This window comes from Pantherophis guttatus, chromosome 1 (genome assembly GCF_059756535.1).
Source record: "Pantherophis guttatus breed Tessera chromosome 1, ASM5975653v1, whole genome shotgun sequence".
Classification (NCBI taxonomy): domain Eukaryota; kingdom Metazoa; phylum Chordata; class Lepidosauria; order Squamata; family Colubridae; genus Pantherophis; species Pantherophis guttatus.
The window spans coordinates 63,741,219-63,757,965 of record NC_142063.1 but is presented as its reverse complement, the minus strand read 5'-3'; the positions used below and the strand labels follow the sequence as shown (position 1 = coordinate 63,757,965).

Sequence of the window (16,747 nt, the reverse complement as noted above, 5' to 3'; positions counted from 1 at the left end):
GATGGATGGCCATACACATATACATTTGACAAATAAATAAGAGTAGGTGACTTTCATTTTGAATATTCTACTAAGTGCCAAGACCAACTGATAGAGGATTATTAGATTGTCCATTATTAGATTGTCCATCATACAGTTATTGCTTGGATGATTATTATACAAGAATTGCTACATTTGGTCACAAAAATTTGCAGTCTAAATCCATCCATTTTTACCTTTGTGATTAGACTGAATTCCTTTTATGTTCTCCCTTGATCTGGTTATACAAGGCAGCTGAGTTTGTTTTCATTCCTTTTATCTTTTTGTGTGTGCATTCCCATTCTGTCTGCTTTCTGTTAGCTAAACTGCCTTTATCATAATTTTAAATTAACTTCTCTAAAAAGCTGTTGCTGTGGTTGATTTTGGCATCTAGGATTAGGTCAGTAGCTCTAAATCTCATTTATGTACTTAATGCAAGCAAAGAATTGATGCCTTGGGAATTGTGGTTGCTGGATTTCTTACTATCAAGCCCTTACAAGATATTGAGATATAAAACAAAATGCTTCTATTTTCTTCTGAATCCCTCCGTATTTTTGCAGTTTTAAATAAATAAATATTTATGCTGGCATCCTTTTCATTCATAAAAATGGAAATTGTTCTCAGTGGCTGCAGTGGGCAGGCTAGTATTCTTGTACGCACATACTTTTGATGTATTGGCTCATAAAATCTTAACATTTGGCTTGTGCAGCTGAGTTCATGACTGAATACAGAATGATAAGGAAGCATGAGCAATTTTGCAAGGTAAAAAGGCAGCAGGCTTCCTAAAGGGCCCTTAAGCTAGTTCCTAACAGCCGAGAAATCAGCACAGAGGTTGTAATCAGGCTTGTAGGTAAAGGAGCAATGTTCTACATAAATCTTTTGGGCATAATATGTAAATTGAAAAACTGGAGCTCTAAAATACTTACTTGATTTTTGTAATATTTTCATGACCCTAGCCAGTCCAAATAATATACATCATTGCCTGATTTTTTTTTTTTATTAGAATTAAACCAAAATAGTAGTTTTATCTGGCTGGAGGCTAAGAACCCTGGTGGCTTTGGCAAATGATTTACATCTAAAGTATTCTTTCTCATTTCTGCTGAACTGATGCATTTTGATCCAGGGAATACTTGCATTTCCTGTGGATATTTAGTTTGCCTTCTCAAAAAAAGGTGAGTTATGGTGCTAACAGTCTAAAAGTATCACCCCAGGTTTCTTTGCAAAAGTTACTTGAGACTCTTCAGGTATGTGTTAAAACTCTTCCTTACAAAAATCAGATTGTCTGATTGCCTTTCCTCCTTTTTGCCACATACTGTGGCATAAAGATGGAGGTAACATAAACCTTGTAGCAAAATTAGAATAGCATAGAATAGAATTTTTTATTGGTCAAGTGTGATTGGACACACAAGGAATTTGTCTTGGTGCATATGCTCTCAGTGTACATAAAACAAATTAATTGTTTTAATGGCCTAAAGTGGAAATTAGTTCTGAACTGCAAGACATACATTGTAGTTCTGACTTTCTACATTAAGGCTACAAGGTTTAGTTTATAAGTTGTTCCTTGCTAGGCTGCCTTCTAGTTTTTAAAGCAGATTTATTCATAAAGTTCTTCCAACATTCAAAAAAGTAATCCATCAAGTAGACAGACACAAGCAATTTTCTCTCCAATTCTATCATGAGCCAGGTGAAATAGTTATATTTTCTGAGCAGTCTTTATGAGGAACATATGGCTCTTGAATATTCAAGTACTTGACTGAGAAATAATAGGCCTTAATCCTTCATTAATCTTTGAAGAAATGCCTTCAAAATTGAAAAGCCTTCAGTCTGATGAAAATGTACATTAAAAGGAGGAGAATGGTTTCTGTTGCTTCTGTCTTTTCAGAAGTCCCCACAAAACCTGCCACATTTTGTGGAGGATACCTCAGTCTTCTGGAAAAGGTTTTTGAAAGGTTGATATGTAAAGAGTAGTCAACCAGTAAGACTTCTCTTAATCAATGGAAGATTATGGGAATACTACCTTCATGAGTTATGCGATGGAATCATTACATCCAACACATTATTATTATAATTACATCCCCACATTGTCTGGAGTCATTTTTGTGGGAAGTGTAATTTCTATTGTTCAAAAGATAATTGTTGAATAAATTTTAAACAATAAACGTCTTTAAAAAATATTAGCAAAATATTTCACAAGACAAAGCTTTAAGCAGGAGAGAAAGAAATGTTGCCATATGGCAAAATGTGTCCCTCATTGTTGACCTTCAGTCGCAAGTAATACACACACATAGACACACATACACACAAAATCAAATATTAAAATCATGTGATAACTTGATGATTTCCTAGTAAATGCTTAGTAGATTGTATATTTCATTAGGAAGTAGATTTGATTAAGACTATGATAGCTTCACCTGTTTTGAGGCAGCTGCACTGGAATTTAATATGTCTTTCAATTCTTTGTTTCTTTAACATTTGTACTAGTTTAATGTTCAAGATCAAACAAAATCAAGTTGGTTTAGGAAGTAAATTCAATGAATCTGCCCGTGTATTATATAAGAAATTGTACTGATCAGAATAGTTTCTATTTCTCTAAGTTCCTCAGCTTCAGTTGTGCTTTGGTTCAAGGGGAGCTTTTTGTAAAAAAAATAAAAAATAGATATATTCTTTGTATCCTTTAGTATAAATCTATTATTTTCTGTCTTTAACAGCTGCATTATTTTTCCACATGCAGCTCATATGAATTTAAAAGGATTGGCATTGACAGATATTATTTTGGTCCATCTGTATATGAAGAGTATGGCCGATTTTGCAGTGATAAATTCAGTCTATATGACAGCATTTGATTTGTGTCCTCCAGCGAGGTAGGTTCATACTACTGCTGCCTTATATTTATGGTACACTGGAATATACTTCATTGCTACTAATACTTTATTTATGACTTTTCTTCAGACTTGGTTTCTCTGTGTTTGGATTGGGCTTCCTTTCACCTTTTTGTATGTCTCTCTTCAGAGACATGATCTTTTATTCTCTATTGTAGCAGCTGCATCAGGAGTGCATGTGGTCTCTGATTTTTTTAAAAAAACATCTTTTGATACTGAACCTAATTTGTATTCTGTTATCCTAGATTCATCATATAGATGTTTTAATGCAGTATCTTGCTTCATAATGAGTCCATGCTTTTCACCATTGAATTATGTCCCCAAATCTACTTTATTAAAGTATAATTCTGAACTAATTATCAGTTAGCTAGCCAACAAGTGTGATCTAATAGTAATGTGTTCTAAAAAATGTGAGCAAAATGGTCTATCATCCCCCTATAAATTACAGCTTATAGACTTATTTATTGCCCCATAGTGTTTTACAGCACTCTCTGGACGATTTGCAGTGTCAGCATATTGCTCCCAATTATCTGGGTCCTCATTTTATTGTTGTTAGAAGGATGGAATGCTGAGTCAACCTCAAGCCCCATCAGGATTGAACTCCATTCTGTGGACAGAGTTAGCCTGCAATACTGTATTGTTGTGTTCCTGCTTCTTTTCCATTCTAACTTGGCAAAAGCACCATTATTTTTTGTCCCATCAAATGCAGTAAGGAAGGTTAAGAGTAAAGCAGCTTAGAAGACACTGACATGATAAGCATCAGGCACAGAATTTGCTAAATTAATAAAGAAGGCATGTTCAATTATAGAAGAGAAGATAAGATGTGCAGATTGAAAATTAAGAGCAACGTAGAAAGCTAATGCTCAGTGAAAGATTATAGTTCTAAATAATGACATTATCACTGGGACAGCTAAGTCCATCTTGGAAACCATCTTGTTCTCTGCCAAGATTTCTATCTCTGAAAGCACTTGAACTGCAAGATGGGTGGCATATAAATTCAAATAAATAAATATTCTTCTTTGTGCCTCGCTAATTTTGTTAAAATTGAAAGGTTTCCTTTTTTAATTGACTGTTCTTATAACCTGCCATTATCAGATAATTCCGCTATGGTAGGGACATTTCATTAACAAATTGAACAAACTCATTCATGTGTATCCTTCTTGATCTTCAGTAGACCAAACCAGTATGCTAAAGAAATGTGTTCTCTTAAAGAATGAACGGGAAGTGAGGTGCTTTCTTTTCAACATCAGCTTCTTTAACATTATATCACTTTCTGTGAATAGGGAAAAACTGAATATGAAAAACATTGTATGAGAAAAGCTCTTCCCTTGCAGTTTTTAATGCAGTGTTATTAACAAATAGCTTTTACACAACTTTTACTTTTGCTGAACAGCAAGTACCCTGTACAATGTTCTTTTTAAATGTATTGTTTACTTTATGGAGTTATACCTCACAGTTTATGCAAATACACGAGACAGTTTTCAACTTAAAAAATCAGAATAGAAAACATATTGAAAATAATGCCATTAAAGCAGCAGATGAATTAATTAAGATCACTGCAATAATATGGCTATATTCCTTAGAATAAAGTTCTTTCTACTTTTTCTAGAACAGTTTTAACACAAAACATTTATTGGGCTAATTCTGGATTTACAAATTGGTGTTCAAATCCCTGAAGATTCCAGAAGTTTTCATCAGGAAAGAGGCTTAAAAATTAGGGTACCCGGGGGGGGGGGGTTGTTAGTATTTTAAGCTGTGTCTGTGGTAACTAACAGTTTTAGGATGTGGGAGTCGTTTGTGGCCACTATGAGCTGGCTTTAGTTTATATTTTTCATTCCTACCAAGATCTGTAATTTAAATCCTAGCCTAATTTTTCATCTCCACTTTTTATTCTTCCTTTTATTTTGTGACTGAAGAGCTCATAAATTCAAATGTTACACCCTATTTTGTAGACCTACAAAAAACATTCAAATGTTGCACCCTATTTTGTAGAGCCAATATATGGTTTAAAAATACTTTTAGGCATACTGTTCTACTGAACTTGCCATCTTGTATTTTAAGAGGGAATTCAGCACAGCAGTGTTCTTATTCCTCTTAATTTAAAATCATCTTTAAATATATTTCATTCCTGCCTTTTTAATAAGCATTTTAATATATAAAGCTAATGAAATAAGGACTGTACAATTAAAATATTTTTAATGCTACATAAAATCTTTTTTAAGAAGAAATCTCTTTGGGATATTTTTTTCCAGATGAGGGCTTTATTACTTATTTCATTTAGTAAGATATATTTCTCTTTACTTAGTAATAGCTTTTCTAGTAATTGGATCTTTGTGAAACTCATTGCATTGTAGATTTCTTTGAGATAAATAGTGTGTTTCTTACTAATATCATGCCCTATACTTTACACAAAATCTATGTGTTATCCTAATATACAATTGATTGAGAAGAAGCCACAAAAATATGAATTTATGTTTTACGTCTCTATTTATAGCGCTTGAACCTATAGAAAGTATACACTTCAATACAATCTTCTGGACTGCTCTTGAACTATGAAAGAACAGTTGAGAAGGACTTTTTATGGATCCCCATTCTGGCCTTCCTAAAATACTAATAGTAATAATAATTACAGAATAATAGAGTTGGAAGGGACCTTGGAGGTCTTCTAGTCCAAACCCTTGCTCAAGGAAGTTGGACTAGAAGACCCTACACCCTTTCAGACAAATTGTTGTCCAATCTCTTCTGTGTTTGAGCACCCACAACTTCTGGAACCAAGTCATTCCACTGATTCATAGTTCTCACTGTCAGAAAATTTTTCCTTAGTTCTCAATTGCTTCTCTCCTTGATTAGTTTCCATCCATTGCTTCTTGACCTGCCTTCAGGTGCTTTGGAAAATAGATTAATTCCCTCTTCTTTGTGGCAGACCCTCAAATATTGGAACACTGCTACCATATCAGCCTTAGTCCTTCTTTTTCACTGTTTTCTTCTTTTACTGTTTCTCCTATATTATAAAAGAAGCGAGCAGAGAAAAACATTCAGTTGATGGAGTTTAGCAGGGCCTTTTCTAGCTATGAAATAAAGACGTATAATAAAGTATTGCACACTGAAAAGGATTCTGGAAATAATAATGGGAAACACTAGGTTCATAATCAACAAATAAGGTCCAGAGTTACATGGACCAATATTCCTAGTTGGATATTTTATAGGCATATTTTACCAAATTCCATATTGTTTTGGTGCCTCTTTGTGCTCCGTGAAAACTGCTCTAGTGAATTAGAGGACACTCAGAAATATCAAAGAAGGCTGAGGGCTGCAGAGGAAGAAGAAATTAGCTGATATTGTGATCCTCATCCAGTAAGAAACTTTGTTTGACTATCACCTTTCTCAACAAATGGAAGGAATAAATCTACATTTAATCTTTTGTGAGTTTTTGCTACACAAAAGTACTTGAGTGTGAAATGAAGTTAATGGTTGAATCAGTCAGGGTTGGGCAACATTTGATAACTTCCAAGGCTACCATCCTTATCTGTGATCTGCTGCTGTCTCCTAGCTCTGCTTCTTATTGTCCCTGCCTATTAATTTGTTTTCTTTTAACCTATTAATAGTACCAAAAGCAAAGCAAGAATACAAAGTTCTCCATTTGCCTGTTCTTTCTCTCAGTGATGGCAGAGATTACTCTGAAGAGAAACTGGAGAAGTAGCAAGGACCAAGTGAGATTCTTGACTGGGATCTCAAGAATTCTTGCTCATTCTCATCCTCCATCTCTGCCCTGTTGGTATAAATCTTAGGGATATTAAGAGTACAGCAACCAGAACTCAGGGACAGTTTAATATCATTCAAATGCTGCCGTACATTTGTTTTTGTTTTTGTTATTTTAGGGTTTGTGTTGAAGCTCCATTGACGGAAGACCTGCTATTTCAGATGGACTGCCTTGCCCAAAAGGATGATAAAATGATCTCTGATGCATCCCAGAAGCAGGTGATGCATGTACAGAGCATTTCTCATTGGGCTCCTGCCAATATTGGTCCTTACAGTCAGTGCATACAGGTAAGACATCTTCATCTATGCAATATTTTTCCATTCAGGAAGTTCCTTGAATGTGCGTGTTGTAATATTACACCATCCATTTTAAACATCAGTTAATATTAGCTCTTTACATTACTTTCCTTTGAAAACAATCTAAACTTTATAGCTTAAAGTCGAGCAAGATGGAAGGAGGAATTTAATAATATTTGATATTATTATCAAATTCATTATTATGAATTTGATTATATTACAATAGCAATGCCAATTGATTTAATATTCAACAAAAGCAAATATATAAATGCTCAAGTTTATAAATAAATTGGGAAATCAAGAAAAAGATATCGTAGTACGGAGTAGATTATGAAATGTAAAGCCTGTTTTGTAAATGTAATAATCTCTGTGAAAATAATTATTCTGGTTTTTTTAATTTGCATTCTTAGAAATTATTCCCATAGTAGGGCTAAATTGGGTTGTTCCCTCAATTTTTCTTGCTTGTTTTAAATTCTATTTTTTATTTTAGAATTCATAATTCTTATATGCTGTTTTTATCACACTGAAGACTTTATGGCACTTCTATATGGCACTTATAAAGTAAATAATTTGTGTTTTAGGTTGTATTCTATGCTAAGACAGTAATAATTATCATTATCAGATATACTGTATTCATTATATTAAGTGAGAACAGATAAGTAGTCCTGGAGAGAAAGAAAGAGTTTGTGTGGAAGGTAGTAGTATTTGTTAGCTATTGCTCCCAAAAACCATTTGCTATACCAGAGTAAATAATATGAATATTTGCCAGTTTAAGATTAAACACCCTGTCATAAATACTGTGAATATTGTCAGTAAGTTTCATATATCTTGAACTCCCAATAAATTCATTTCTAATTTTACTATCTTCTTGTTGTTTTTTTCACTTTCTTTCTTGATATTGCCAAAAATGATTTTTTTTTTTTTTATTTGGAGAGCGGGGGAAGCAAAGTTGTTTTGGCTGGAGTATAATGAAGTTGACTTCAAATTGTATATGGAGCATGGACAGTTTTTAAAGGCAACCAAGCAGAAAATACCTTTCTTTAGCAGGCTTTGTACTTGAATATTATTCTTATATCAAAATTGAATTCTGACACTAAAATAGCAGGGAGAATTCATAAATGCTACAATTTAAAATGTACAAAAAATTGCTTTCTGACTCCCAAAGGAAACTGTATATGAATTTAATTCATATACTGTAGAATGAAAGATGCTGTCTTGTCAAACCACAGGTGCATTCATCCCAGAGTTTTATTGAATATCATACAACACATTGTGTAAGACAAGAAAAAATTGGGTTTTTTTTTTTTTAGAATAAATGTTCCATATTACTTATTGAAACACTTTGTTTGCACATACCTTTCTTTCCACAGACAATGTGTATATCCTTATATCACTCAATATAACTTAAGCATATCTGTAATATATTGATAGTTTAAAATATATCAAGGGCTATAATTATAATCTTGATCAACATCTAAAAATTTAATCATTTTTGATATGACGTTTAGGAAGAATATTTCTGAAAAAATATTACTATACATTTAATAGAAATTTGTCTTCAATAAAACTTCAGCCTCTCAGCAGAACATTAATGTCTGTTGTTCCTCCTCTAGATTTCGAGGCAGTGAAATTAATCTCTTTCATATGTAGTTTTTTTCCTGTAAATAATAAATTGAAGTTACTTATTCAGGATAAAAATTTGTCTTAAAAAGTAGTCCCAATACAGTGAAAATCAAATTTGCTTTGGCATTTGTGCTTCGTTTTTATATAAGTGTGCAGACAGGAGAAAGGATGTTAAAACAGTTGCTAAAATTCTGTTACATAAGGATGAAATCTGGACACTAAATTCACTTAGTACTTTGCTGAATGAAACAAGCAATCCCCACCAACAATTCAGTTTTATACCACGTTTCTCTCAGCTGCTAGAAATAGGTTCTGTGGTTCATGCTCCATAATTTACCGGACCACAGCCAGACCTGAGTGTGGCAAGGTGCTTTTTCAAATGTTGGCAATAGGTATAGGGGTTTCGGGGCATGGTGGTGGAATGGAGCCTAATTATGGGATTTTCACTTAATTCCTCTGTACTGATGGTTACTGGGTCATTTAAGGGCCCATTCACATTAATTGGGAATTACTGCTTACACAAGCAGAACATGTAAACTGCATTTTGCAAATTTTCACCACTTACATACTAGTTTGAATGTATTTAAAGTATAATTTGAATGAGATTTTTAGTTAACTCCATGCAGAATGCTTACCTCCAATACTATCTTATATCCATTTGCAATAATTCTGCCTAACACGCTGAAGCCAAAAAACTAACAAGAGGCCACAAGGTTTAATTTCGTGTATACGCTATTTACAGGTTAATTAGGACATTTAGCTTCTTTCTTAATACCACAAAATTAATCCCATAAAAATTAGCAATCTCGGAGGAGTCAGTTGTCAACTTGTGACAGAATCCCTTTGCCATAATCTATTAAAATGCTGCTTTTATCTTGTCTTGCCTGTGTCATATTTTATGGATTTTTTCATAAACACTGCCTATACTTCATAAATGTCTCAATTTTCTAGTCTATTAACATTACTTCAAAAGCAATTGATAAAAGAGTAGGGCATGCATGAAATAATACACCAATAATGTGAAGTGCTAGAGGCAAGAACAGTGGGTAGTATCTGCACAGCTTGTGATCTGAAACAATGAAAGGATGTTTTATCTACTACAATAAAGAAACAAATGATATTCTTGATAGTGGGAGAAAAAGATTACAAGTAATTGGGCTTATGAAAAATTGGCTACTTGGGAAACAGCATATTTTAGAATAAGAGAAAGCAAACATCACTGTGTATATGTGTAATGTTTTTAACCTGTTTCTTCTGGTGTGGATGAATTGTAGTAATTTTCATGTTATACATATCCAGATTTTCATTCAAGTACATATCACCTGTAAACATCTCTAGATGAGCCGGAAAACTATTTCTATCCACATGTAAATATATGCCTAAACATATTTATTACATTGTTTTGGTCTTGGCTATGAATCTACCATGTTTTCCCAAAAATAAGACCCTGTCTTATATTTTTTTTAACCCCGAAATAAGCTTTTGGCCTTATTTTTGGGGAGGTCTTATTATTTTGGGTCAGGTGGAGCAAGATGGGGCTTCTCTTGCCATCTTACCTGATTTCCAGCTCTGCATTTAAATATTTTCAGGAAGGGCTTATTTGGGGGGGCAGGCTTATTTTAGCGCATGCGTTCAAAAGCCTGATTGGGCTTATTATCAGGAGATGTCTTATTTTCGGGGAAACAGGGTATTACAGTTTTTGCCTGAGATTTATTTGGTGGAGAAAATGAGTTATCATGAGATACAAGAAGCTTTTATAACTATACATGCAATTCAATTTTATATCTTTTTCATGCTTGGCAAAAGTTTGTGCTTGTTCTCTTTCATAATTTGTGGGTGGAAATGTTTTTTCCTTGTTTATATAAAATTATATTTAAAAATTAAATAGAAGGAAAAAACTAATACCAATTCATATAAAGAAAGAAATTAAAAGCTAAAAGTACAAGAAAGAAAAATAATAATAGAAAAATAGAAAAGGTACAAAGATGTGGCTTCTGATCTTTTTTATAGCAGTTCTAAGCACAAATTCACCTCTTACTCTATAGTTACAGCATGACTCTCTTTTTCTGTCTATCCTATCTAATCATAAAAACCACAAATCATACTTTCTTTTTTTTTTTTACCATAAGGGGTTACCAGTCAGTAATTAATGTAGATATTAATAAAGGGAAAGTTTGGGCAATGAAATATCTGCAAGAAAACAACCAAGCTCAGAAAACACCAAGGAACCCTAATATAGACACTATATTTTCTCTAATCAAAGAAATGAATTTGGCCATCTTAGTAAGTTCTATCATCTCACCAACCATTCCTCCATCATGAGTAATGCCCAATCTTTCCATCATTGTGTATACAATAATCTTGCTGCAGTTATCATATACAAAAACTAAGTTCCATGACTTTTTCCCAACTGCTTCTCAATCCCAAAACTTCTGGTCTCAATTGTATATTAATTTTTAAAATCCTCTCAATCACTGTATGTATATAAATACAAAATGTTCTAGCTTTTTTGTACAATAGCAAGTCTGTTTAATAGCAAGTTGTGTCTATGAAATGCCTGCCAAGTAAACCAAATTTTGAATAAAGGTTAATGTCTGAAAAGCTGAGATTTACAGGAGCATATAATGTGAAAACTGACTTGAGGAATGGCCAAAAGAATTATAACATATAATTATATAATAAATCCATACTTACTATGTAACAATAGAATTTTTTTCTTGTTGGGGAGGTCTATCCTTGAATTAGAATTTTTTGAAACTAAATTAGAGATTCAAATAATTTTATTATTTTTATTACAGGGGTTGCAGGCTGGTGCTGGCAAGTGCAGGAAGGCCAACAGGGGCTGTGAATGGGTGTGAAATACATGATTTCAGGTGGGCGAAGGGGTGCTGCATGCAGGTGCACAGTACGGAGGGGGTGTTGTTTTGGAGTAGGAGATCCCTGGGACTTTGGAGCTTCTTGGGAGAAAAAGCAGTGGGAGCGACTTATGGAAGTGACTTGGGCGTTCCCTTCTGGCTTCTCCATTGACTTTGCTTACGGGAGGTTGGCAGGGAAGATTGCAAATAGTGATCACGTGACTACGGAGATACTGCAACATATGTAACTTTTCAAGCCAGTCGTATGTCCACCTTGTTCGTTGCCATTATGATTTTGAATGTTCATTGAATGAGTGGTCATGCTAGGAATTCAGAGATTTGAAATCCAGTTAGAATTTTTGGTTGCCATGATTTATTCCACGTTCAACAGCAAAATGGAGACAGAACATTATATTTGATACTGAGCTTTTTAAAAAAAGATTGTGGACATGATGGATATACATCTATTAGAAACTGATATTTGATTATTATTCGATTATGTGCCATCAGTCCAGTATCACCTCTTAGATAGAACTTTTCCATTATGGTCTGTCCCCAGCGTTTTCCTTTCTAGCTTCCAACAGTGTATCCATCACCATTGTGCCTCATTGTTCTCTTTTCTTCTTTCCCAGAGTATGGACTTCTCAAGGGATCTGGTGTCAGCCCCAGTAGGTAGACAAGATCAGAAAACAAACTCCACAGGAAGGTTAAAACTATATCTTGGGTATAATAATAATAATAGAATGTGGGGAAGGCCCGCTTTTCTTTCTCACCTGGCTCCAGATCCTCTCTATGCATCTGGGAAGGGCGAAAACAGCCTTTCCCACTCCCTTGGAGGTCCTCCGGAGGCCTGAAACGGTCCATTTCCCAACTCCTGGTGGGACAGGAAGTGATGTTTTTTGCTGTCCCCAGCCTCCAGAGACTCCTATCAGAAAGTTTCTTGCTTCAAGCTATCACTCTGCTGGACAACTAATTCTTGACTAATGTCTATGTACATTTACCCATGTTTCACGGCTGTAGAATTATTATTATTATCCTTATCTTCTTTACTATCCTCTATTATTGGTATAATTATGATTATTATTACTCTGTTGCTTTGCATGTATACTGAGAGCTTCTGTACCAGAGACAAATTCCTGGTGTGATTAATCATATATGGTCAGACAAAGTATTCTATTCTGTTCTGTTCTGTTCTGTTCTGTTCTATTTCACAACACAACACAACACAACATATATCCTGCTTTTTCAAAGTTCAAACTAACAAATATAATTCTTCTTACTTTCTCTTCATTCTCAAATACTACAGAGCAGCTCTCTCTAATCTTTCCAGCTTGGCGGACCGACAGGGGAGAGAGGGGATGGTTCTGTGTGAGTGGCGAGCACGCGTATGAGCTCACATAAATGGAGCTTCGCATGCGAGCACCTGCTGCTCGCACGAATGGAGCTGCGTGAGCATTCACTGCTTGCACAAGTGGAGCTGCATGCACACATTTCACCTGCCACTTGCACAGCCTAGTTCTGAATGGGCCACAGCCTGATAGTGGGCCGCAGCCCAGGGGTTGGTGACCTCTGCTACAGAGGATGCTATTTTTTAAAAAAATCACTTATGCACTACTCATTTGTTATTAAAGAAAACTCATTTTTCTGAGAAAATATAATTACAAAGAAAGATACCTCATTAGGACAACTATTTTTAAAATAAGATTCACGTTTACTCAAATAGGAGGCTTTCTATGAATTGTAACTGCCATCTAGATATTCAGGGATATTTGAGACCAAAACTTTTAATTATATTTATTGCCATATCTGCATGGCAGTGTATCATTAAAGCATGAATTAATAAATGAGAAAGTTCTATTTTAAGCCTGACTTTCTTGAGGCAGAATACATTTTAGTAACTATATGGTTACAAGAGTAAATAATTGTAGCTATGTCATTATTACAATGAATAATATTGCTTATGTTTTCTGGGAATATTTTATATCAAACAGAAATAGCACATGATTTGTGGTAGTTAAATATAATAAAAGTTGCAAGTTCAGTGCAAATACAGCAAGGAGGGATTTGCATGTTAGTGTGCAGAGTATCAAACTGAGAAGTGCCTTGACTCACATTAAAAGTTCCCCAAATATGAGAGCAAGTAAAATTTGCCAAAAAATAACTTCTGTGATCTTTTTGCTAGGAATCGGGTGGCATATATATTTATTTAGGTTTTATAAAGTTGGTTGCTTAGTCAAGCAGATGTTTAGACTGGAGTTGGCATTGTTATTATTACAGATAGTCCTCGATTTACAACAGCTTATTTAGTGACCGTTCAAAGTTACAACAACACTGAGAAAAGTGACTTATGACTGTTTTTCGCATGACCGTTGCAGCCTTGCCATGGTCACCTGATTAAAATTCAGGCGCTTGGTAATTGACTCACATTTATGACCATTGCAGTGTCCCAGAGTGTATGATCCCCTTTTGCGACCTTTTGGCAAGCAAAGTCGATGGGAAAGCCAGATTCATTTAACAGCTGTGTTATTAATTTAACAATGGCAGTGATTCACTTAACAACTATGGAAAGAAAGGTTGTAAAATGGCACAAAATTCACTTAATAAATGTCTCACATAGCAACAAACATTTTGGACTCAATTGTGATCATAAGTCGAGGACTACCTGTATATACAAAACAATGTGACAATAACAGTTGCCAATTCTTTAGCTAGTGCTCATTTTCATATGCATCAAGTTCTTCCCAAGAGCCTAGGATATCATACTGTACGGATCTAGGCATGCAGTCTTTTCCAGTTGACAGATGGAAATTTTGTAAATGTGTGCATTTTAAAAGTGTGGTCCAAGATTTTTTGGGCATAGCACCCATGGTGCTAGTGGTGCAAATAACCAGTCAGACACCATGGCCAGTTTATGCCATATCTTTTCGACTTCAATTTTCTTTCATTCATTCATTCATTCATTCACATTTATTCATCTATCACATTTCTGTATAGCCCATCTCTCAAAAAGAGACTCTTGGCAGGATACAATAAAATGTTAAAATATAAAACAGTATATAAAGGTAAAGGTTCCCCTCGCACACATGTGCTAGTTGTTCCCAAATCTAGGGGCCGGTGCTCATCTCCGTTTGAAAGCCGAAGAGGCCAGCGCTGTCTGAAGACATCTCCATGGTCATGTGGCTGACATGATTAAATGCCAGAGGCACACGGAACACACTGTTACCTTCCCACCAAAAGTGGTCCCTATTTTTCTACTTGAATTTTTTATGTGCTTTTGAACTGCTAGGTTGGCAGAAGTTGGGACAAGTAATAGAAGCTCACCCTGTTACACGGCACTAGGATTCGAACTGCTGAACTGCTGACCTTTCGATCGACAAGCTCAGCATCTTAGCAATTGCGCCACCGTGTCCCTAAAACAGTATATACAAAAATTTTTAAAAATAAGAGAAGGGAAGAGGTTAAAATTAGTTACATTGTTGATTTTCTCCAATTGTTTGTCATTTACTCTTTCTCCTGATATTGCCACATTGATTATCCACACTTGTCTCTTTTCAACAACAGTTAAATCTGGTGTATTATGAGCCAAGACTTGTATTAACCTGCTTAAACCTTAAACCTGTTTTCTGCTTAAGAGTTTTCTTAAGCAGAAAACCAAATGAGTAATCATGGTCTATTCCTGCACAAATTGTTAAGTGCTCTTTCTACTTTCCTCTCCTACATAAATTCCATTCTGTTAGTTCTGGGAACAACTTAAAATTATTGGCCTATATTAATGGGCCACCTATGGTCCCACCTTTTTGTTTCATTACAAATCTATAGATTATTCCAAAATTAGAGTAGGATCTTGCTTCCCCAAACTAACTATAAATCAGACTTTGTTTATGGTTTAACATTTTATTTGATCTCCTAATTATAGTCTCTATCAGTGTTTTTCACCTTGGCAATTTTAAAATGTGTGGACATCAACTAACATAATTCCACAACCAACATATTGACTGGGCAATTCTGGGAGTTGAGGTCTACACATTTTAAAGTTGTCAGGGATGAGAAAGTGATTTACTCTAGGATATCCTATTTGTACCATATGAGAGTTGTATATAATGCAAACTTGTTCTTCAGTGAAGTGAATATGAAAATTGTAACAGGCAATGCTTAAAAAAATTTTTTGATGGTTTTTATGGATTGGATTGATCTTTTTATATAAGACGGGTCTTTTTAAGTTGTCGGCTTTCATTCATTATGTACAGTGGCCTATCCAAGAGATGGTTTTTACATCACTTACCTCCAACTCCAAACAGTTTCATGTGACAGTTTGATTTGGCCATAAGCTGATAATCAAAAAACTTCCCCGTGTGCATATTTTTTTTAAAAAAATGAGAAAGGGAAAAAAATTATGGGGTTAGATGCGGGGTGGGGGGAGTTGGAACTGAAGAAGGCAGGGCATTGTGACAATAATCCAGAGGGGAACAAATCCATCACAGCAGAAACAGCCTTTCCTGTCAGTCATAACTAAGTATTGCCTCTAGAAAGGTCACTCCAGGCATTGCTAAGTAATAAAAGTGATAGGCGTGGATCCACATCATCTGACTGAGTGTATGAAAAAAGAAAGAATAAGAACAGAATGAAATATCAAGCAGGAGTCTTCTCTCCCCCCCCTCTCTCTCCCTCTCTCTCCCTCTCCCTCCCTCCCTCCCTTCCTCTCTCTCTCTCCTTTGAAAAAAATTCTGAATGCATCCTGCTATTGAGTGGCCATTTCAATAAACTGGGTTCACATGGCACTTATAGTTCTTCATCCTTACTTCCTGCCTTACTGTGTATATTTAGCAATTAAGATTTGGCATAAGCTAAGTAAGAAAGCATAAGTGAGCCACAATAACTGGATAGTTAGTTATTCATATTTGTAACTGTATAGCCTTAAATTGTTTAGAGCAATGGGGTTGCTAATACAATTTTAACCAGAAATGTTTCAGTTGCATTTAATTATCCAGTGCAATATACTTTTCATAATACATATTTTAAAAACTGGAGGTCCCCACAGTATTTTCATGTACTTTATCAAATACGTTTCACAAATGCAAATATCTCTACAATTTTTTTATTTCAATGTTGATTATGTTAAGTAAGAACGTAAAATACTACTGAGGAAGGAATCAAGCCTTTAAAAGACTACTTTTTTTTTCCTTCCTGCCTTTAACCCTGAGAAGCAGGGAATTCGTGGCCACTGACCGACAGTGTTCCCCCATGTTTTGTGCTGCATCCCATGGAATTTACACACAAGGACAATGTTTCTTGTGCTGATTTCCTATATTTGCCTTT

General features: G+C 34.9%; 1 protein-coding gene across 1 annotated transcript in view; it reads left to right on the top strand.

The window, feature by feature from the left end:
* The window catches only part of DPH6 (diphthamine biosynthesis 6), a 235,670-nt gene that overhangs the window by 113,564 nt on the left and 105,359 nt on the right, over positions 1–16,747 (top strand). The window contains exons 11-12 of the mRNA XM_034417936.3: positions 2,750–2,879; positions 6,776–6,944. Coding sequence (XP_034273827.2) covers positions 2,750–2,879; positions 6,776–6,944 — 299 coding nt within the window. The remainder of the gene's footprint in view (positions 1–2,749; positions 2,880–6,775; positions 6,945–16,747) is intronic.